Genomic DNA, 23,923 nt, shown 5'->3' with positions numbered 1-23,923 from the left:
ATAATGAAACTGATCTTTTAAGCTGTAACTATAACACACACAACACAACAAGAACCCTCATGCAGAACTACAAAGGGGGAAAAATGATTTCTTCTATGTGGACCAAGAGGGGTACAGCTCTGACCTACTTCAATACATGTCCATAGTAACATTACATAACGTGTGCTTTTTACAGTAGAGTGAAGAAAGGCCAGAGTAGTGTGAAGAAAGGCCACTTAGTTCCCTCAGAGGGGACTGACACACCCATGACTTCTGTGGATATTTAATTTAGATTTTATGAGCTGTATTTTTCCATTACAGGAAAACAAATGCCGTACTACACACATGCACAATAATAATGCATGGCCCTAATACATTATGGCATGTGCATAAATACACTAACTTATTTTTGTTAGAAACTTGTTCTACTTATGAAGGCAAAGATGAAAATATGTCTTTAGCTTTTAATTACATTAATATATTGTATTACATTTATTACATAGTGTGTATATACACATACAACCATAGGAATATACAGATTTAATACATAGTGTGTCTAATAAAAAACATCAAGCAGTGTTTGCATCCAAGGTTACCACAGCTTTATGGAGACTCCGATAACATGGTTATTTATTGCAACTGGAGGAAAGCATCTCTTAGAATTAATATCTTTGCTTATGGGATTAAACCACTGCTCTAAAAAACACCCTCAAAGGTTGGTGTGGGATTGAAATTGGGTTTGTCCACTTGCATCTAATGATGCTACTTTTACTGCCCAGCTTGGCTTATTTTCACATCAACTGGGTACACAAGGTACCCGTTTGTGGAACACTAAACAAATGTATAGCTTGGACCAATGTGATTATTTTCCTACATACAGGACTTCATATAAAAATGTTCTTCCATTAAGTGACCTGATCTACATTATAATAAAGCTGTAATATAAAACAAGGGACCTTCGTAGTAGTTCATTCTGAAGGTAACACTTCCAGGAAATAGCCCAAGTGTGTCTGAATTTAGATAAGGGTTGTGCTCTAGAACTGAAGTCACGAGGTTGAACCTTGTGATTCCACTTATCACTTACACCAACTGCTGCCTGGGAGCAAGATAGCGAAAGCCGTCTGCTCACTGCGCTTAACAGCTACCCAGGGATGCAATTGTTAAAATGGGGGACTATATTTGACAACAATTTACAAGTGTATGCTTCACACATGCCAAGACTACTCTGAATACATTTTGAAGGGTTTTGTAATACCTTCAGTGTAAGAGCTGGTCACTTTAAAATAAGAATCAGTAAAGCACAAAAGTTGGCAGGATGAACATTTATTGACATAAGTGCAACCATCCTCTGAACATATCCATCAACACTTTGGAGTGTAGGCTGTAACAAAGCAATAAATATGGTAGATATAAAAACACGCCAGCATTTGATGCCATCAGTTAAAACATTTACAAAAAAATCGTAGCAGTCAGCTAAATGAGCTGCCAGGTAGAAACTTAAGGCAAGGCGGTGGTCTGCTTGCAGGCTGAGTATATGCTCCTTTTAGCCGATCGTATGACCTGCAATACAGAAAAACAAATCAGAAACTCACATTTGGATACAAAGATTTGATAACAGGACAGTCAAATTAGTCGTTTACCTTTGTTTGTTAAAGAGATTTCTGGATATTATTCAGGATGTCACCGTAGACAAAGTTGAACAGCTGTTCCTTTGACTTGGTTCCATCTAGCTGCACTGTAATAGCAAACACATTTAAATCAAATACATAGGAGAAACTTTAAATAAAAAAAATAAAAAAGATATATAAGTGACATAATGCCCACACTTACAGACATCAACATCTGTTGACTCCATGATGTTCTTGTGTTTCAAATACATGGGCCAGACATGGCCATCGAATAGGCCGGGGGGGTCTGGCACCGTGTAGTTCCTAGAGCTGCAGAGCGACACACACATTAATAAAAACAGCAGACAAGACTATAAACACGAGTTAAGAACGGTGCCTGAACACTGAAGAACTTACCACCTCCTCTTTTTGCATTCTTCATATGGGATGGAAATAAAGTAACGTTGGTTCAGCACGTCGATCAATGGTCTGCAAAGTAAGAGACATAACGTCAAGACCTACTGGTCATTTCTTTTACAGTGAGAAACGCATATCAACAGAAATGTAATGAGCACAAAATTCTTACCCATAGGTGTAAAGCAGAAAGCCCTCCACAATAAGGATGTGAGTCTCCTCCTCTTCCTTTTGGTCAGACTTTGGGACGATCTCAGTATCCAGGGTGTTATTGACGCCATGAGACTTCTCAAACTTCACTGGGTTGTCCAACCATGCATAGATAGTACTCATCATGGCGTCCATGTCCAGAGCAGTAAGGACTGAAGAGCAAAGTGGGGAGAGAGGATGGAAGGAGAAGCGAATAGAAAATTGCAGAAAAGCATGTAAGAAACATGTTCAAATGTACAAGTTTGTCTTTATTGCATGCAGTTTAGAAATTAAACAATGTTACAGCAGGATCAAACACACAAAATGCACAGACACACACACACTCAAACCCTTTCATAAAAACCCAGGCTTACCATCATACTGCTTAAAGCCATCTTCATCAACTTCAATCTGATCTTGGGGCTGAAACATACATGATAAGATGTACCCAGGTACATTCCACTAGAGCTACACTCTGCTATATGGAAGGCTCTGATAGTGTTTTTACTCTACTCAAACAGTGTGTAGTAACACAGGCAGCAAGTGTTGCCACCCAACAAACTTGTTACTCAGAGCAATGTCTTTGGTTGGCTATTTCCAAAATTCAAAAGACCGATGTGTGCACGTGGCTCACCTTGAAGAAGTCATCCTGATGTACCACACAACAGTTGGGCAGGTTCTTGATCAGCCTGTTGGTGAGGGTGGTTTTCCCTCCGTTTGTTACACTGAATGGGACAAAGCAATAAAAAGGCAATGAATGGTGGATGATGCAACCCACATAAAGAGTCGTAAAACAGATGAATGACTAGACCATCGCATCGATATTGTACCTGAAAATCTATTTGATACAGCAATTATACAATACAACATTTTCCACGTCAGGTATCGTTATGTTAAATATATTTAATTATCCATTATCGTTACATCCGATTAATCTTCACGGATTTTAACACGGGTTTTTAACCATAGACACCCATCTTCAGAGCAGTTTGTTGCACGTTAGTGGATTTTAAACATACATACAAAAAAAAAGGGTGTGTCAAATGGACATGCGGCGAGTTTACTTTTATCTCTACTAGCTACATGCTTGGAAACGTTAGCTTTAGCTCTGTTTATTGACGGAAATTACCAGAGGAACTTAACGATAGTGCTAAAACACCTACAATTTTTAAACAAAATAGTACAATAAAACAGGAAGCAACAATTCAGCGGATGTCATGACCGCCCTCTCTCCACGTGTGCCGGGCTTTTGAGGCCTAGCAGCTTAGATTAGCCAGCTAGCTTTGTTTAGCTACCGATCATACATCCGTCGGAACTCACCCGCCGATGCCGATGATGTACTTCATGGTTTAGGATGGTTAAAAAGGTCGTAGAAAGTCGCTGAGAGTTCAAAACGTCAGTAAACCGAACGGGAAGAAAGCTTAAAAAGAGAAGGTTGCAACAGGAAACGTCAACTACTTAATTCCTCCATGGCACTTGAGTTAAGTGGGTATGGCGAGAGCAGAGACAGAGGTGTCACTCGGACGCGGTGTATCACCGAGAGAGGGCCGTTAGCTCACTGTAGCTTCTACACATACTCAGGATAGGCGACGTGATTGGCTATTTAAACACATCGGGCTGCACAGAAAACCCACAACAGCCAATCAGGAAAGAATGTTACCGCAGCTCCATCCCCCTTCCTCTCTCTGCCCACTCTACACCTTCTATGATGTAATCTTAATTTGTAATGCAAGTACAAGTAAGCACTAAACAGTGGTGGAATATATTAGATTTAAATGCGAAACATAGCCTACTATAAGTTTATCAGAAATTATGTATTGCTATATTGCAAATCACCAAGCATTTTAGTTTAAAGTAGTTAGACTACAGCTCCACATGGACCTAGGCTACTAAATTAAAACACTGCTTACATTAACATATAACTAAGCCTGTGAAAGGGACCACTCTTCAAAGCCACTCTTAATTGTCATACAAATACATTCTGTAGCAAAATATAGATTGAGTTAACATTGCAAAAACATCAAAGAGAATAGATATTTGCAGTTAATTGTTGGTAACATTTACCAAGTAATCTATAGAAAGAAAGGGCCTCTTTTAACCACTAGGACCTTAACAGAGACAATGTTCATTATAGGGAAACTTTGCATTGTGGGTATGGTGTAGATGACCTGTCAGGGTTTCCCCCCTTATTTTTTTTTATTATTTTAGTTGCATTCAGCAGTGTTATCAGCTACTCGCTTAACCATAATGCACACCAATACACACATAATGAGGCTGCCAGCACTGCCATAGAAAAGAGCTCATATTGAATCAGTGACACAAACAAAAGCAAAGGATAACACGTCTTGACACACTCACATTGCTGTGGTGTTTATTTCACCAGCCTGCAGCTGACCTCTCTCTGTTGTATTTAGAAACTTCCAAACCAAATCCATGACACAGTTTCCTGAGGTTGTCCCAAAATATTACTTATGTTGGGGTTTACACCCTCAAGAACCTCAGCGATGAGGAGGAAGACGCCAAGTGAAGTGGAATTTGTAGGATTTCTATTTATAGTGTGACTCAGCTTCATTCTTCATTTCTCAAATTTCTTGATGTTTACAGCAATACAAAAGCTTTTTGTATTCATGGATTAGAATGGTATATTGTTTCAAGGGGGGGTCAAGTGGAGAGAAATACATTCTACTGCTACTAATAGGATGATATCAGTCAGGTTTACAAGACAGATTAACATTGTCCACCAAACTGTTGCCTTCTCATTTTGATACTTTGTGATACAATGACAATACTATCCCCTTTCAAAATGTGCCTCAGAGATTCTTGGAACTGAATGCTTATCATTTAACTGAACTCAATCAACTGAAACCCAAATCACATTTTTAGACCTTATTATCAATCCTTATTTTTGTTAATTCCCGTGACTCATGATTTATTTTACACACATGTATTGTCTGCTTTACACTTGCAACTCTAATACCCCATATCACCTAATACAATATTTCAGTTACTAGTTAACCTGCATGCATCAGACTATCATAGAATAGAATAGAATAAATCTTTATTGTCCATCAGGGTGGAAATTTTTCTTTGGCTCCCCAGACATACAAGACAGACAAACATACAGACAACATCTCAGACATTACAGTAAAGTATAAAAAATAATATGAAAAGAAAACTATCAGGATAAAACAGAATAAATATGCATAAAAATAGCAGCTCAATTTGATGTTGTCACTTGGCTTGATTGAGGATACTGATGGCATTTGGAATAAAAGATTTTTTAAAAACACTTTTTGCCAGAGGCACTCTGAAGCGCCTCCCAGACTTCAGGAGCTTTTAAGTTTGAACAAAGCAGTTTTAGTTTAGCACATTTGTATCTTAACTGTGTCTGAAGGTGCTGATAGCTAAATGAATATCTAGAATATCAAAGGAAAGTTTTAATGTTGTATTATTCAGCAGCTGTAGGCTATAATTGGTGAGAGATACAATCCACTCTTGCCATGGGCGTAAAGTGGGGGGGGGGGCTCTTCCCTATTTCCTAGCCCCTATTTCGACGACCTTGCTGGACTACACCCATCTTCGAACTCAGCCTTCATTTTTGATCTAAGCTACACACCTGGAAAGTTTTGTGACTGCACCTTGCATAGTTATTTTCATATTCTTAAGTTTTCTTTGGTTTATGTTCTATGTTTCTCCTTTGGGCATCACAGTCAGGGTGTGGCTTTCATTGTGCTTCATCATGTTGCCTTTTATTGTACTGTAGTGGTGGTCATTTTTGATGTACAGTATGAGCAAGTAAATGGTAGTGTAACATGGAAATACATTTATTCTACCACTGGCCCTAACATGCAAGAACAAAACTAATTATTATACTCAGAGTGAAAAAAAATCAACACAATGCTTTTGTTTTTTGAATTAATAATAAGACACTGAACAACATGTGTTATGCAAGATGGAGCTAAAAGTGCTTTATATGTTCTAAAACTAACCAAACCTTATCGTTTATTTTGTGGATTTTGGTTGCTATTTGATCACATTTTATGGCAGGCTTTTATTTTGTTCCAGTTTTATTGGATTTGATGGCATTTCAACACGTCTACTGTATGTAGCTGTAAAATGACGCAGTCTGCTCTTTTATTTTTCCATGTAACTTCCTTTTCCTGTGGTAAGTGAGTTTAATAATAAATGTCCTTATTGTGTCCACTCACACATGTGTCATGCACTCTTAGCCATGGATGTGGAGGTCAGAGCACACAACACATTTCAGTTGTCGTGGCTCCTTTGTACAGTCTTATTCATATGCATTCTTACGTAATAACTCAATGTTGCGTTAATAGTTCACATGACACTTGAGATGCTGAATCAGCTGCACAGCAAATATTTCACTGTCCCACATGAGACTTTATCATCAACCTGAGAGATCCTGCAGGATCTGCCAACATAATTCTGTGACTGTACACTTTGTTCTTCTCTGCTCCCCTCCCTCACTGTTTGGTCGTCACATTTCACCTCAGGTTTTCAGCAGTCACATTTGTGTCATTCTGCATTTATTTTTATTTTTTTTACATTTAATCTGATTGTATTTCCATTGATGTCAGACTTTCTCCATGACAGAAGTTTGTTCAGTGAATGAATAAGTGCTGATTAGGATATACAACCTGAAGTTTCTCTAAAGGTTGTGTATTTGTGATATAACTGAGAGAGTTACAGTTGAACAGTTACTGCACATTTTGTTCTGCTCAGTTTTGGTACATTCTCTCTGTCAGGTGTCTATTTAGATCAATGGTCAGGTAGACACACAGACATGTGCACGTGCACTCACACTGTTTTGTTGTATGGTTCTTTCTGTCTTGAGCTTGAATTCTCATCGAAACATAATGCAACATTCTTTTAAGAAAATCCCCATTTAAGTTAAAGTTCAACTTTATGGTCATGTGTATTAGAAATACAATGGAATTCTTGCGCTTTGGCTCTCTCTTTCCTAACATGAGGGACACACACTACAGACCTGTATTTTAACAATGATTAATATACATACAGTACACAATAACACAACAAGTGACATGCATATGTGCGTCAGCTGTTCAGCAACCAGACTGCCTGAGGAAAGAAATGGTTACTGAGCCAAGTGATTTACCAAGGGATTTGACTCCAATAATGTTTTGTTTTTTTATTTTATTTTTTAAGATGGAAGGAGCGAGAAGAGAACATGAGTGGGGTGGCCGGTGCTCTATTGTTATCGGAAGTTGCAATATTTTCAATTTACAGTAATACCTTTTTAAAGGATTTCAGTGCAAAAACGATGGATACTTTATTACAATGATATATAAAATATATAATAATAATACGAAATATATAACGGAATAATAGAAATTAAGAGAAATTAAGAGAATAATGAGTAAAAAAAATGTCAAATGTAATTTCAACTTTGTAATTTTAGGGTGCTGTTTTTATTCCCATGTGCATCATCATGTTTCCTTTTATTGTACTGTACTGGTGATGATTTCTGACTGGGGCAGATAACACTAGATATATACAGTATGAACAGTATAGTGTGCATGGATAAGCTATAAAGAGATTGGTTAAGATTTGAAGATTGAAAGTAAAGATGAGTTTAGGTTTGCTAATGGCAAAAGTATAGGAATTAAAAAATTACACTATCTGAAGCTTCCCCCCTCTTTGAGTCACTCCAGTAGGGATAGATGCATTAATAAAGTTTTTTTTTGTCACATGCATTAACAAAAAGGCAGCGTGTGAGTGGAATGACTTGAAAATATTTGGAAACGGCTCAAACGTTTAGTTATCCCAGGAAGGGATTTGATTACCCTGAAGCCAAGTAGGTGGTACTAGTGCTCTCTGTTTTCGAGAACCTTTTAAGTAAAAAAACAATATAACCACACAAATAAGACATATTGAAGGAACTGCATTTGCAAGTGTAACTCTTTTTTCTATTTTCTGAAGTAAAACTGTAGTTTCTTTGAAAAGAAAATGTTATGATCAATGGTTAAATAAATAGTATTAGACAGAAAATAAATTTAAAACAAGTTAAAATCTTCCTGTTTCTGTTGTGAAAAAGATTGTGAGGTTAGAGTTTGCATTGTTTCTGTGGATCTACTTTGTACTCAGTGAAAGTGTTGGCTGCACTCACTCTGAAATGGAAAGTGGAAATGTTTCAACCTGCTCTGTCTATGTTTTGTTCTCAAGAGGCAGAGATCCTTTAATTTATACATTCTATTCAACTATGCTTTAACATCTTTGCTTTAACATCCTTATAAGCAGATACAGATTACATGATAATAACAGGCATGAATGGGGTCTTTGTTTGTTCTTCTTGCTAAAACTGTATAATTATTGTAAAATTGCCACTGTAGAGTAAAACAAAACCTGCATACTGTAGACAAGACAAAGACAATCATGACTTTATAGAGTCAGAAGTAGCTTAGGAATGTATTTCCATTTTTGCCTTCAGGCAGCAGAAAAGCCACATCATTACTAATAAATATTTAGCAAAGACAATTAAGTTTATGTAACCCAAGTTAAAAATCTAAACAATAATGTAACAAGTCCCTCATCGCTTCAAACGCATGAATTCCCATCCTGTCCAGTAGGCGGCAGTAATGCACCTGTACGCTGGCTTGCCAACCGCCAATGAATCAGAAGAAGAATAGGAGGAGGAGGAGGAGGAGGAGGAGGAGGAGGAGGAGGAGGAGGAGGCAGAAGAAGAAAAAAACACACTTGGTAGAAGTTCTGAACTTTTCTATGGCAAGATGAACAGTGATCCACAGCTAAAAGTAAGCAAATACAGTAACAAACGACAATGATGAACTCTTTATCTATCTATAAATTGCAGGAACGTCTGTCTGTCTGTGTGTTATGCGCATATCTCTCGAACCGTTAGTCCGACACATTTCAAACTTGACAGGTGTCTTGTTACGGGCACGAGTAAGTGCAGTGCCAAGTTTGATGTTGTTTGGATTATAAATGCAAAAGATATCGTTAAATATATATAGGTAAAAGAAGCACACATTGGCTTTTGCTGCTCTAGCCGCTGGCCACTCCCCCTCTCACCCTGAGGACCAGAGACAGAACAGCGGAGCTTTGGCAGCTAAAATGTGACATACACCTCAGACCCACAAAAATGTGCAAAGATGCACTACTTTGGACTGTCTTTGACTTTGAATAAACAAACGACAATTCCCGAATTTAAGAACGTTTCAGAATCCCACACATACAAAGCACAACCAGTACAGACAACAAGTGGCAGCGAGACGTATGTGTGTCTGTGTTTGGGGTGGAAGGTAACCTGCACATCACACGCAGATGCCACATGCAGAACGCTTTACAACAGATGGGGGGACTCTTTTCCTGCTATTGTATTAAATTGCTGTGAGCTGTCAGAACGTAATCTTGGAGATTGTTCCTTCACAGCGCCGTGCAATGCAAGAAAATCTCAGAGCTGAACCAGGCAGACACATCAGTTTTCATGAGACTCACCCCGGGTTAATTAAGTCTACTGCTAATTTACAACACTAATAATATTGCCGTCGCCAAAATACTCCCGTGAATCAAATCCATATTTCACCGTTAACCGTCAAGCCACTGAACCTGTATGGAAATGAACACCTCTGCTGAAGTGTTAAATTTGTTAACGATCATGCGACACAAGACAACGCCTCTCTCTCTGTGTGCGCACACACACACACACACACACACACACACACACACACACACACACATACACACACAGAGTCCGGTTCTGGTGGTTGATTAACGCAGATATGTGCTGATTAGCTCTCATAATGGGCCGGGTGGGTAGCACACTGTCATGAGTCCATGACGCTAATGTCTGATTACTCCACATTGTCATTGTGATATTTTGTGATTACATTCTGAATCTGCAGCGTTCTCTGTCAGGTAAATATAGTAGTACAATGTCTTCCTCTGATGTAGACGTAGCCTACACTGTAAGTCAGTAGTAGGCTATACAGTGGAGTTGCATATTAAGTGGTTTGGGGTCCTTCTGTAAGTCATTTTGGTGTACAATTATTTTTTGATGAATTCTACAAGCAGCAATACCAAAGGCCAAGCAATCGCCCGTTCAAAACAGGCACATTTTCAACGGGCACTGCACTAGTAATCATAACAATTCATCTCATATGTAACCATTGTGTTACTTTTGATCCACTTGACTTACCAAGCTATTAGCTAATTGTCTAGCTAACTAAGTTAACGTTAGCTAACGTTATCTTGCAAGTAACGTTAGCCAGCTGACAAACGTTAATGCTAATCATGTGTATTTTTTAGTGTTGACTTTACTCTAAAAGCACTGAACCGTCATAAGGGAGATCCAAAGAAATACCTTTAACTTTAGTTAAGCATTTTCACGTTAGAAACATTTCAACAGAGAAGCCGGCATATTTAGTTAGCCGACTAATAGCCATTAAGAAGCTATTCGGCAGAATCTAAAGGGCCAAAATCCTATTAAAATCAGATTCTAACTCAATAAAGACTGAAGATGCAAATATAAAACCCATCCGTGCATTACTGTGATCATCTGTCTTTACATTAGCTGTGTTAAATTATCATAGTTTAATTAGTAGCTAGATCCTCTTGTCCTTTTGCACAAGTTCACATCACATTCCTGTTTCCAGTGTAGAGATATTTTTATTTTATAAAAGTGCTCTTTATTATATAGATGTGTTCTTTTATTGCTAAAGAGGTCATTTGTGCTCATTGTGGAGTTGTGTGCATACTATAAGAAAGATGGTTACAATTTCCAGAAGGAGCACACTTGCGTCCATGGTACATGGAAGAATGACTCAGTTGCACAGGATGGTATAGCTTAACACTTAGATTATAGTTTATCATAGATAAGAGAGATGAATGTGTGTCAGAGACTGTTTTTTGTACCAGACAGAGATAATAGGAAATAGCCATTAGGTTGATGTAGGCCTATGTGTGTGTGTTCTGTTGTGGTCAAAAGGTCATGAAGAGGAAGTGGAACCAGCTGATGTTTGCAAGACACCCACCCACCCACCCACACACCACCCACCCACACACACACACACACACACACACACACACACTTTTGCCTGGCAACGGAGAGTCAGCAGTCAGCACCCCAAGATGAGATGATAAATAGATAGGGACAGTGTTAGAGGGGGCTCACAAACTGGGAGGCTTCGTGGACTGAGCTCCGTACTTTTTGTCTGGATGCTAGGGAAATTTAGTCTCATTGTGAACCCGCATGCGTTTTGTAATGCTTAAAATGCTGTTCAGTAAAAGTACTTGACTTTATTCTATTGTCTCCGCACTTCATTTATGGTATTCTGGTTATATAGGTCATCAATTATTGGAGTCAGATTTCTCTGGCCTCTGGGCCTTCCATCTTTTCCCAAAATTCCCTACATTTTAAATTAGCTGCATTTCCCTCATAACAAGTGCAGGCAACCTTTTCGTTTTTTTTTATTGAGCTAACATTATTAAGTAGTTATATGATGATATAGTAAGCATGCAATATTGTATTGCCTTTTGTCATGGCAGATGTGCATTGTCTCCTAAACATGTGTCTTAACATTTAAGTTTATCATGTTGCATTTAATATTGTGTCATACAAAGAAAAAGTAGCTGCACCTTCAGGGGCTTGCTCCCTTTCTTCTTCATAGTGCTCCTTGCGCCTGTTTGTTAGGCCTGCTGACTCTACAACCAGCTTGAAAAGAATGTCACATTTTGTGATTGTGATGATGTGTTGGGATTTATTATGTCTGCAGGCTGCAGCATCTTTGGAGGATGTAACTCCTTTTTTGGAATCATAAGTTGCATGTGATTGGGTGTAATCGATAGAACAATATCCTGTTTTTCAAAGATATCTGGAGAAAAACTCCCTCTTATTGTACAAACACTTTGTACATGAATAAATAACTTAGCTTTTATAATAGCTTTGCAAACATCTACAAAGAGCCATTTTTATTGCAAATGTAAACATGGTCTTGAAATATAAATGTGGACAGACAAAACTCCAGAAAAGTTCCAGTTTAAGCCAGCTTTGGACGTTGTCTTATCTCACAAATTGTTTGTGTTGTCCCCACAGGAGAGCAAAGACGTAACCGTCCGTCATCACAGATTCATACGACCAAAACAGCCAAGAAGTGAGCAGCAGCAGCCAGCTAGTCATTCCCATTGTCAAATGTGATACTGTGTGGACGACGAAGAGTATGGAGCCAGAATCTTCTAAATATCATCCAACTGTACAGACAAACAGTGAAAAACCACAAGACTGTGATGAGTAGGCTACTACTTCATGAGCCTTGTGAAAATGTTTAAAAAGTTGTCAGAAAAAGGCAGAGGTCAGGATGAAAATCGAGAGACTTCTCTTTGAAGCTGTTTGATTAGGAATAATCTGTCATGAACCCCGCCTCTTGAGTCTGTTTTCTGCCTGTGTTTCCTGAATTCCGCCTGGAGTCTGTGTTTACTGGTGTTTCCTGAACGCACCCCGTATGGTTGCCTAGCTACGAGGCAAGGAGGGAGATTCTTCAACTACTCACACCTGCATCTGATCTGCAAGAGCAGACTGGCCTGAGGTAGGGGCAATCCGACGGATTGCAACCGGAGAGAGCTTGGAAACGTGGTAGGATCGTTGCGTTGAGCAATTTGTTTGGCGGATTTGCATAAGCTGTGCTGTGACTGTACATCATGTCAACTAGTTCAGATGGGGATGACATGGATTGGAAAATATCCCAGAACATCGAGATTGAAAAGGCCTTTAAGAGAAAGAAATAGAGGGAAAAGTTGGTCGGAATATAGTGAGATTGGCGAGGGAAATACAAACAAGAAATCGAGAGCTAATCAGCTTGAGAAACAGAAAACTGGTAATGTGGAGAATGCTCCAGAAAACATTTGGAAAGTTATTATTGAGTTTGGTCAGGATGGTGGACATTACCACCCGATTAAACTTACCAAGGCGATTGAGAAAGAGATTGGTACAAATTGAATTTGCTTGGTTTATGAGCAATAAAAGAGCACTGATACATGCAACCAGTAAACAACAACAACAAGAAAAAATTCCCAAAATGTCTTCACTTCAAGGGGAAAGGATGAAGGCACACATCCCAGGAGCAATGGCAAAAGTGAGAGGAGTGATTTCTGGAGTCCCACTGAGTATGTCGATGGAAGATGTCAAAAATGAGATTCAGGGAAGTAAAGTGATTGAAGCCATACGGCTAAAAAGTAAACGGGATGGAGCATTAAAGGAAACATTATCAGTGGTAGTTCAAATTTGAGAGAACTCTCTCTAAGTCAGTGCAACTGGGAAACATAAATTACAGTGTGAGAGAATACATCCCCAAACCTCTTCGGTGTAATAAATGTCAAAGATTGGGACACACAGCACAGCAGTGCAAAGGAAAATTAAGGTGCGCTAGATGTGGTGGTCAGCATGAATATGGTAAATGTGACAAGGATGCAAAGATTAAATGCTGTAACTGTGGAGGAGAGCATAGTGCTGCGTTTGGAGGATGTGAAGTGCAGAGAGAAGCCAGAGAAGCCCAGAGGGTTAAGATTCTAAGTAAAGTATCGTATGCAGAAGCTCTAAAGACAGTGCGAGAAACGGGATCAAATAACAAAAACGCCAGTAGAATGGTCTAAAGAAACATAGTATCAGTTAATCAAGCCCAACTGCAGACTCCAGTCCATACACAGGTTACTTGTGATCACAAGTGCAAAGTTGGTGATGATACATTGGTAGTGAAGAAGGTAAACTTTGTGGCTTTCATATGTCACACTATCAATGTTGCATCTCAGTTAAAAAAGAAAAGTGATAGAATCAAGGCTATTGTGGAGGCAGCAGAAAGATTCCTTGATATAAGTGATATTAAAGCAGATCAGATACATGAATTGTTGACAGTAACTGAAAATGGGGAAAATACACAAGCTGAGGGTTAGAACGCTAATTATGGTAATTCACATACTACAGTGGAGCTAATGGAGCTACTACAGCCTCATAGCTAATGGTCAAGAATTTAAAAAGTATCTTCACGAATTTGATGTAGTATGTGTACAAGAAACTTGGTTATGATCCCCAACTAGATTTTGTTATACGAGGGTTCAGTTCTTTAAGGTATGATAGGCCTAATAATCAAAATGGTGGTGGGTGTGCTACCTTTCTCAAGGATGGGCTGGCATATAGGGAGCTCCCGTGCCCAGAGGATATGGAGTGTATAATGGTTGAGATTTGTAGTCCAAGAAAAGAGGGTCATATTAATTTTTATAACCCATGCAAAACTTTAACTGTTGACAGATTAAATGAAATGGCAGGGACTGTATACAGGAAAGAAATATGGTGTGGCGATTTTAATGCACATAACAGCCTATGGGGTTGCACTCACACAGACCATAATGGGAACATAGTTGAAGACATGATGGAAGAAAGATTATTGGTATGCCTTAATAATGGACAGGGTACAAGAATAGATGTGAATAGGGGCAATACATCATGTTTGGATATTTCACTGGTATCAGACAGTTTAGTGAATATGTGTGATTGGCATGTTAAGAGTGACTCTACCATAGGCAGTGATCATTTCCCAGTTCTCACTGTAGTTAATATGGACATTTGTATCCAAGAAGGGGTTACAATTACTAGATGGTGCTTTGAGAAAGCAGAATGGGGAAAATTTAGGTCATGCTGTGAGAAGTCAGTTAACCTGGTTACATTAGATGGAAACAGAAGAATGCACAAAGCAAATTACAGAACACCTTTTGAATGCAGCATCTTTGAGTATTCCACAAAGAACAACAAAGGGAAGGAAGAAAGTGGTACCTTGGTGGAATGAGGAATGTAGCAGAGCTGTAAAAGAACGAAACGAGGCATTTAGAGCACTGAAGAAGAATCTGTCACGAGAGAATGTTGTGGATTATCAAAGGAAAAAGGGCAGTGGCACGTAGGACAATTAAATATACCAAAAAGAGAAACTGGAGGGAGTTCTGTTCCAACATAGGTAGGACTAGAGTTAGGGGATACAGTCAGGTCCATAAATATTGGGACAGCGACACAATTCTAATCTTTTTGGCTCTATACACCACCACAATGGAGTTGAAATGAAACGAACAAGATGTGCTTTAACTGCAGACTTTCAGCTTTAATTTGAGGGTATTTACATCCAAATCAGGTGAACGGTGAAGGAATTACAACAGTTTGTATATGTGCCTCCCACTTTTTAAGGGACCAAAAGTAATGGGACAGATTAACAATCATAACTCAAACTTTCACTTTTTAATACTTGGTTGCAAATCCTTTGCAATCAATTACAGCCTGAAGTCTGGAACGCATAGACATCACCAGACGCTGGGTTTCATCCCTGGTGATGCTCTGCCAGGCCTCTACTGCAACTGTCTTCAGTTCCTGCTTGTTCTTGGGGCATTTTCCCTTCAGTTTTGTCTTCAGCAAGTGAAATGCATGCTCAATCGGATTCAGGTCAGGTGATTGACTTGGCCATTGCAAAACATTCCACTTCTTTCCCTTAAAAAACTCTTTGGTTGCTTTCGCAGTATGCTTCGGGATGTTGTTCCAGAAATGTGAAGGCTTTTTTAGATGTTGTTTGGCAAACTCTAATTTGGCCTTCCTGTTTTTGAGGCTCACCAATGGTTTACATCTTGTAGTGAACCCTCTGTATTCACTCTGGTGAAGTCTTCTCTTGATTGTTGACTTTGACACACATACACCTACCTCCTGGAGAGTGTTCTTGATCTGGCCAACTGTTGTGAAGGGTGTTTTCTTCACCAGGGAAAGTACTCTTCGGTCATCCACCACAGTTGTTTTCCGTGGTCTTCCGGGTCTTTTGGTGTTGCTGAGCTCACCGGTGCGTTCTTTCTTTTTAAGAATGTTCCAAACAGTTGATTTGGCCACACCTAATGTTTTTGCTATCTCTCTGATGGGTTTGTTTAGATTTTTCAGCCTAATGATGGCTTGCTTCACTGATAGTGACAGCTCTTTGGATCTCATATTGAGAGTTGACAGCAATAGATTCCAAATGCAAATAGCACACTTGAAATGAACTCTGGACCTTTATCTGCTCCTTGTAAATGGGATAATGAGGGAATAACACACACCTGGCCATGGAACAGCTGAGCAGCCAATTGTCCCATTACTTTTGGTCCCTTAAAAAGTGGGAGGCACATATACAAACTGTTGTAATTCCTACACCGTTCACCTGATTTGGATGTAAATACCCTCAAATTAAAGCTGAAAGTCTGCAGTTAAAGCACATCTTGTTCGTTTCATTTCAACTCCATTGTGGTGGTGTATAGAGCCAAAAAGATTAGAATTGTGTCGATGTCCCAATATTTATGGACCTGACTGTATATGGTCTATGTTCAAGAGAATGAGTGGGAAAAGGATGTCGGTTAAAATTCCAGTTTTGATTGATGGGGAGACGGTGGTAGTGTCTGATAAATGTAAGGCAGAAGTGTTAGGAAGGGCATTTGTGGCAGCGCATAGTGGTGATCACCTTAGTGTTATTCATAAGCAGCAGAAAGAAATTGCACTTAGAGAGAATAAGGATGTGAAGTTGAAAAGGGAGGCTAGTATGTTGACACTGGATGTGGATTTTACTATGTCTGAACTTAACATAGCTTTGCTAGGCACTGGATATACAGCTCCAGGACAAGACCAATTATGTTATGCCATGTTCCGACAGCTACCAGTAGAATCATGTCAATTGATATGAAGACTCTTTAATAAAATTTGGAGGGATGGAATAATACCGAATAGTTGGAAAAGTGCCGTAATACTACCGTTTAACAAACCTGGTAAGGACCCAGCTAATCCGGGTAACTATAGGCCCACAGCTTTGACATCTCACTTATGCAAAGGATGGAGAGGATATTAGTTCGCGGGATATCTCATATATTGGAGCAGAGGGGATTACTGACTAATATACAAAGTGGATTTTGGAAAGGACGCTCCACAACAGATGCTCTAGTTAGGGTCAGTAATGAGGTGGAAAAGGCATTGAAAATGAAAGAGCTTATGACAATAGTGTATTTTGACATTGAAAAGGCATATGATACCATGTGGAGGGAAGGACTGCTTATTAAACTTACTAGTATGGGTATTGGAGGAAGGTTGTATAATTGGATTATGGACTTTTTGACAGGTAGGAAAATTAGAGTTAAGGTTGTATCAGAGGTGTCTATGTACTTCGATGTGGACAATGGTATTCCCCAGGGGAGTGCAATTAGCCCTGTATTGTTCAGTATAATGATAAATTATATTTTCTCAAACTTAGATGTATGGATGTATCAAATCAGCACTTTATGCGGATGATGGGGCCATTTGGATGAGAGGAAGGAATGTGTCTTATGTAGTAGAAAATATTAGGAAAGCAATAAGGAAAGTAGAGAAGTGGTCATATGAGTGGGGGTTTAAGATATCGACAAGCAAGTCCTGTTACATGATGTTCACAAAGAAGCGCAAGTACCATGCTGAAAAACTAACATATGAGCTGCCAATGGAGAAAGTCAATGAATTTAAGTACCTGGGTTTATGGTTTGATAGTAAGTGTTCATGGAAATCACACATAAAGCACTTGGAAACTAAATGCAAAAAGGTTGTAAATCTTCTAAGAGCTGTGGTCGGATGTAACTGGGGTGCAGACAGACGGTCATTAATTGACATATATAGGGCATGTATGAGGTCATCAATAGATTATGGTTGTGTAGTTTATGGAGCAGTGGCAAAAACAATATTGGAAAAAATGAATAGATTACAGTATAGAGCATTACATGTGTGCATTGGAGCTATTAAGTAAACCCCCATTAATGCAATACTCATAGAAGCAGGAGAGACACCTCTGGAGTTGAGAAGAGAGAAACTTGCGCTGGCATATTGGATCAGATTAAAAGGTAGTGGAAAAGAGAACCCTACAAAAGAGTCAATACAGGAATGTTGGGAGTATTCCAAGTTTCAGGGACTTGGGTTTGGATGGACGAGGGAAGAGAGAGTGAGGGAATATGGAATGGAAACTTTAGGTTTCACCATGACCAACACCATGGCTGTTTCCACACGTAAAGACCGATATTAATATCCTGGAAAAGAAAAGAGAATGGAGAATGGAGGAAGTGGGAGTTAAAACAAGCATTTACCTGAGACACAGTTACTATAATTATTTAAAGATTTACACAGACGGATCCAAGAACAAACAGGAATGTGTGGGAGTTGGAATATATATCCCAGAATTTAAAGTTAATCTCTCCAAAAGAATGTCTGACCAGTTATCGGTATATACAGCATAAAAAGTGGCAGCCATCATTGCATTACAGTGGGTTGAAGAGGTCAGACCTGATAGGGTGGTGCTATGCACAGACTCTTTAGCTGTCATAAAAAGCATACAGTCCATGACAAACTGGCTAAAGAGGCATTACTAAAGGAAATAACAGTTCCTATTCCACTACAAAAAGGCGAAGGAAAAGCGGTGGTTAAGAAGAAAGGCCTTGAAATATGGCAGAAATGGTGGGAGGACGACAAAAAAGGAAGGAGATATTATAAAATACAAAAATCTGTCAGTATAAAGAATTATACGGAAAGGACCAGGAGGGAGGAAATTATAATGACAAGACTCAGGGTGGATCACACAGGACTGAATGGCACCTTGTTTTTAATGGGGAAAAAGAATAGTGAGAACTGTGAAAACTGTGGGGTTAAAGAAAATGCTGAACATATAATATTGTATGGCACATTGCATGAGGCCACGGAGCCCGGTCGGGCACAGCCCGAAAAAGCTACGTGGCACCTATCTCTCCATCCCATGGGCCCACCACCTGTGGGAGGAACCGCTGGGGTCGGGTGCGCTGCCATATGGGTGGCAATGAAGGTCAGGGGCCTCGACGGACCAGACCTGGGCAGCAGACGCTGGCTCTGGGGATGTGGAATGTCACCTCTCTGTGGGGGAAGGAGCCGGAACTTGTGCGGGAGGTGGAGCGCTACCAGTTAGATCTGGTGGGGCTTACCTCTACACACAGTCTCGGTTCTGGAACCATACTCCTGGATAGGGGTTGGACTCTTTTCTTCTCCGGAGTTGCACAGGGTGTGAGCCGCCGGGCGGGTGTGGGGATACTCACAAGCCCCCGGCTGAGCGCCGCTACGTTGGAGTTTAACCCGGTGGACGAGAGGGTCGCCTCCCTACGCCTGCGGGTTGTGGGGAGGAAAACTCAGACTGTTGTTTGTGCATATGCACCAAACAAGAGTTCGGAGTATTCGGCCTTCTTGGAGACCTTGAGTGGAGTCCTGCATGGGGCTCAAGTCGGGGACTCTATAGTTCTGCTGGGGGACTTCAACGCGCACGTGGGCAATGATGGAGACACATGGAGAGGCGTGATTGGGAGGAACGGCCTCCCTGATCTAAACCAGAGTGGTTGTTTGTTGTTGGACTTCTGTGCTAGTCATGGATTGTCTATAACGAACACCATGTTCGAACATAGGGATGCTCATAAGTGTACTTGGTACCAGAGCACCCTAGGCCAAAGGTCAATGATCGATTTTATAATCGTTTCATATGATCTGAGGCCGTATGTTTTGGACACTCGGGTGAAGAGAGGGGCAGAGCTGTCAACCGATCACCATCTGGTGGTGAGTTGGGTCAAGGGGTGGGGGAAGACTCTGGACAGACCTGGTAAGCCCAAACGGGTAGTGCAGGTAAATTGGGAACGTCTGGAGGAGGCCCCTGTCCGACAGACTTTCAACTCACACCTCCGGCGGAGCTTTTCGTGCATCCCTGTGGAGGCTGGGGGCATTGAACCTGAGTGGACAATGTTCAAAGTTTCCATTGCTGAAGCTGCGGTGAGGAGCTGTGGTCTTAGGGTCTTAGGTGCCTCAAGGGGCGGTAACCCACGAACACCGTGGTGGACACCGGTGGTCAGGGAAGCCGTCCGACTGAAGAAGGAGTCTTTCCGGGATATGTTATCCCAGAGGACTCCGGAGGTAGTTGCAATGTACCGAAGGGCCCGAAGGGCTGCAGCTTCTACCGTGAAAGAGGCAAAGCAGCGGGTGTGGGAGAAGTTCGGAGAAGACATGGAGAAGGACTTTCGGTCGGCACCAAGGTGCTTCTGGAAAACCGTTCGCCACCTCAGGAGGGGGAAGCGGGGAACCATCCAAGCTGTGTACAGTAAGGATGGGACGCCGTTGACCTCAACTGAGGAGGTAATAGGGCGGTGGAAGGAGCACTTTGAGGAACTCCTAAATCCGACTAATACGCCCTCTATGGTAGAGGCAGAGCTGGAGGATGATGGGGGATTGCCGTCAATTTCCCTGGTGGAGGTTGCTGAGGTAGTTAAACAACTCCACAGTGGCAAAGCCCCAAGAATTGATGAGATCCGTCCAGAAATGCTTAAGGCTCTGGGTGTGGAGGGGTTGTCTTGGTTGACACGCCTCTTCAACATTGCGTGGAAGTCTGGGACGGTGCCTAAGGAGTGGCAGACCGGGGTGCTGGTTCCCCTTTTTAAAAAGGGGGACCAGAGGGTGTGTGCCAATTACAGGGGTATCACACTTCTCAGCCTCCCCGGTAAAGTCTACTCCAAGGTGCTGGAAAGGAGGGTTCGGTCGATAGTCGAACCTCAGGTTGAAGAGGAACAATGCGGATTCCGTCCTGGTCGTGGAACAACGGACCAGATCTTTACTCTCGCAAGGATCCTGGAGGGAGCCTGGGAGTATGCCCAACCGGTCTACATGTGTTTTGTGGATCTGGAGAAGGCATATGACCGGGTGCCCCGGGAGATACTGTGGGAGGTGCTGCGGGAGTACGGGGTGAGGGGGTCCCTTCTCAGGGCCATCCAATCTCTGTACGACCAAAGCGAGAGCTGTGTCCGGGTTCTCGGCAGTATATCGGACTCGTTTCAGGTGAGAGTTGGCCTCCGCCAGGGCTGCACTTTGTCACCAATCCTGTTTGTAGTATTTATGGACAGGATATCGAGGCGTAGTTGGGGTGGAGAGAGGTTGCAGTTCGGTGGGCTGGGGATCTCATCGCTGCTTTTTGCAGATGATGTGGTCCTGATGGCATCATCGGCCTGTGACCTTCAGCACTCACTGGATCGGTTCGCAGCCGAGTGTGAAGCGGCTGGGATGAGGATCAGTACCTCTAAATCGGAGGCCATGGTTCTCAGCAGGAAACCGATGGAGTGCCTTCTCCAGGTAGGGAATGAGTCCTTACCCCAAGTGAAGGAGTTCAAGTACCTTGGGGTCTTGTTCGCGAGTGAGGGGACAATGGAGCGGGAGATTGGTCGGAGAATCGGCACAGCGGGTGCGGTATTACATTCAATTTACTGCACCGTTGTGACGAAAAGAGAGCTGAGCCAGAAGGCAAAGCTCTCAATCTACCGGTCAGTTTTTGTTCCTACCCTCACCTATGGTCATGAAGGCTGGGTCATGACCGAAAGAACAAGATCCAGGGTACAAGCGGCCGAAATGGGTTTCCTCAGGAGGGTAGCTGGCGTCTCCCTTAGAGATAGGGTGAGAAGCTCAGTTATCCGTGAGGAGCTCGGAGTAGAGCCACTGCTCCTTCGCGTCAAAAGGAGCAGGTTGAGGTGGTTCGGGCATCTGGTAAAGATGCCCCCTGGGCACCTCCCTAGGGAGGTGTTCCAGGCACGTCCAGCTGGGAGGAGGCCCCGGGGAAGACCCAGGACTAGGTGGAGGGATTATATCTCCAACCTGGCCTGGGAACGCCATTGGGATCCCCCAGTCGGAGCTGGTTAATGTGGCTCGGGAAAGGGAAGTTTGGGGTCCCCTGCTAGAGCTGCTACCCCCGCGACCCGACCCCGGATAAGCGGACGAAGATGGTTATGGATGGTTACATTGCATGAGGTGGAAAAACAGGTGTTTAAAGATAAGGTTCAGGAGGCAGGGCGGGGGTGGACTCTGGTAAGGATACTGGGATCAGAAGGGGAGGGAGAGGAGATCAGGATCACCAGGAAGGCGTTATTTAAATTTTTAAAAGCTGCAGGGTTGTTGAGTAGAATTTAAAATAATTGTACAATGACATGATGATACACACTCCAGCACAGTAGGTGGCGGTATGCACCTAAAAGTTGTTTGCAATCCGCCATTAACTAAGAGAAGAAGAATCTGATCTGCAATCTGCACACCCAGTCCAGAATTAGCTGCTCTTCACCTTAAATGCTGCGACCTGACATCCATTCCCTGCCGGATCGTTAGCCAAAATGTTAACCTACCTCCGTTTCCTCTGTCTGCAGTTGCTCTCCCGGGGTATTCACTCCACCTCTGCCTGGCCGTCAGTTTTATCAGAGACAACGTCGGATCTGCTCATTCCTTCCAATCTACTCACCTCCACTGCCTGCTCCGTCACCTGGATTCTCCTGCTTCCACATTCAAATCACCAAATAAATACTCGCCTTAAATCTAGCTACTTGTCCTGGTCTGCTTCTGGGTTCAGTTCTAGTAAATCGTGACATCATCGATAGTAGCCTATCTTTGTGTTAGCTCACTGCCTCTTTTAGGTGGAGGTGAAAAACGTGATTGTTACAAGGTCTGGTGAAGTGTTGTTAATACTCTGCTGAGATGATCCATCGCTTTCTATCCTGTTTCACTAAATTTACAACATGAAAGTAGCAATTTGCAACATGATATATATTTCCTCTCACATTGGAGTATTTTAATAAAACAAATGTCATCCTACTTGTGACCCATACATTAGCACGCAAAAACCCAATACCACTCAAATGCACTTGCTATTTGTTAGCAACAATCATTTGTAAAACATGATGCTGCTACCGCTTAAGATTAGCTTGTATGCAGTGCTCGCAAATTGCCTTTGAGAGCGGTCCTCTGGTTTGTTTAAATTATGTCAGGATGTCAGAAGTTTCAACAAGAAAGAACAGAATAAAAAGGTTAGACAACTCAGCATATTTTGAATATTCTTTAACAGCTGCTTTTCCTTGACTCAGTAGGCCTATAGGCCTACCTACAATCACAGCGTATGCTGCATTTCCTTTCATGGAGCACTAATCTGTATGAAACTGGCCATCATGTTTTATAGTAGTTACAGTCTTCCGTTGCCAGAACTATCTCTAGCCAGACCTAAGCCTATCTCTATGCGGTCTTGCCAATATGGTCTGGCTACATCACCTAGACTATTCTGGGATTGGGGAAAAAATGCTCGTAAAGGCTTGTTTATATTTCTTTAAACCTTCAAATAGTTGACATACTGCGTTAAAGGGGTGATAGAATGCAAAACCGAGTTTACCTTGTCATAGTTGAATTACGACAGTTCAGTGGGTAAAATAGGCATACATAGTAGGCTACCTCAAAGTCCCATTGACGTAGATGCAAATCTCACAATTTGAAACTGCTGCTGAATCTCAACAAATCTCATAGTTGACGTCAACTTGGTGGCTGTACCTCATTTGGCTCTAGTCTCTACCTTTGTCACGCCCCAAAATTTACATACACCACTGACCTGAGATCATCTTAGTCTTCTGAATAGGTTGTGCAGATCTCAGAAATGTTATACATTGTTCTGTATATATATGTCTGCCATTTCATTACTAAATTCACTTCTGAGTCTTTTTATGCGAGAAATCAACTATGTAAAGCTCAAATATTTTCGTTTTACTAATTGCAAATTTGGTAAACTGTGTCGGACTTCAGGAGCTCCACACACAGTACAGCGGCAGTCCGGGGCCCGTGCTCACTCCAAACTCGTAAAATACGGACGTTTGGACATTGGCTG

General features: G+C 41.4%; 1 protein-coding gene and 1 long non-coding RNA gene across 3 annotated transcripts; one reads left to right on the top strand and one right to left on the bottom strand.

Moving 5' to 3' along the window:
- Positions 1-1,286: 1,286 nt before the first annotated feature.
- mibp2 (muscle-specific beta 1 integrin binding protein 2) lies at positions 1,287-3,758 on the bottom strand. 2 transcript variants are annotated; one of them, XM_078277329.1, is made up of 8 exons: positions 3,510-3,758; positions 2,824-2,914; positions 2,564-2,612; positions 2,173-2,362; positions 2,004-2,075; positions 1,810-1,916; positions 1,620-1,714; positions 1,287-1,539 (listed from the first exon to the last, which is right to left on the bottom strand). In XM_078277329.1, exons 1-7 carry the CDS (start codon positions 3,533-3,535, stop codon positions 1,629-1,631), a joined length of 621 nt encoding a protein of 206 aa, XP_078133455.1. In that variant the 5' UTR covers positions 3,536-3,758; the 3' UTR covers positions 1,287-1,539; positions 1,620-1,628. The 2 variants fall into 2 exon arrangements, with proteins under 2 accessions (XP_078133455.1, XP_078133534.1); XM_078277408.1 differs by lacking the exons at positions 2,564-2,612; positions 3,510-3,758.
- A 5,143-nt stretch (positions 3,759-8,901) lies between these two features.
- On the top strand, positions 8,902-22,560 carry LOC144522108 (uncharacterized). Its single transcript, XR_013502380.1, has 3 exons — positions 8,902-8,980; positions 12,280-12,769; positions 22,428-22,560. It is a non-coding gene; the product is annotated as an uncharacterized LOC144522108 (long non-coding RNA).
- The last annotated feature ends 1,363 nt before the right edge of the window (positions 22,561-23,923 follow it).

Source organism: Sander vitreus, chromosome 1, assembly GCF_031162955.1.
Source record: "Sander vitreus isolate 19-12246 chromosome 1, sanVit1, whole genome shotgun sequence".
NCBI lineage: Eukaryota > Metazoa > Chordata > Actinopteri > Perciformes > Percidae > Sander > Sander vitreus.
The sequence above is the reverse complement of the archived record's forward strand: the minus strand, read 5'-3'. Positions and strand labels throughout refer to the sequence as shown.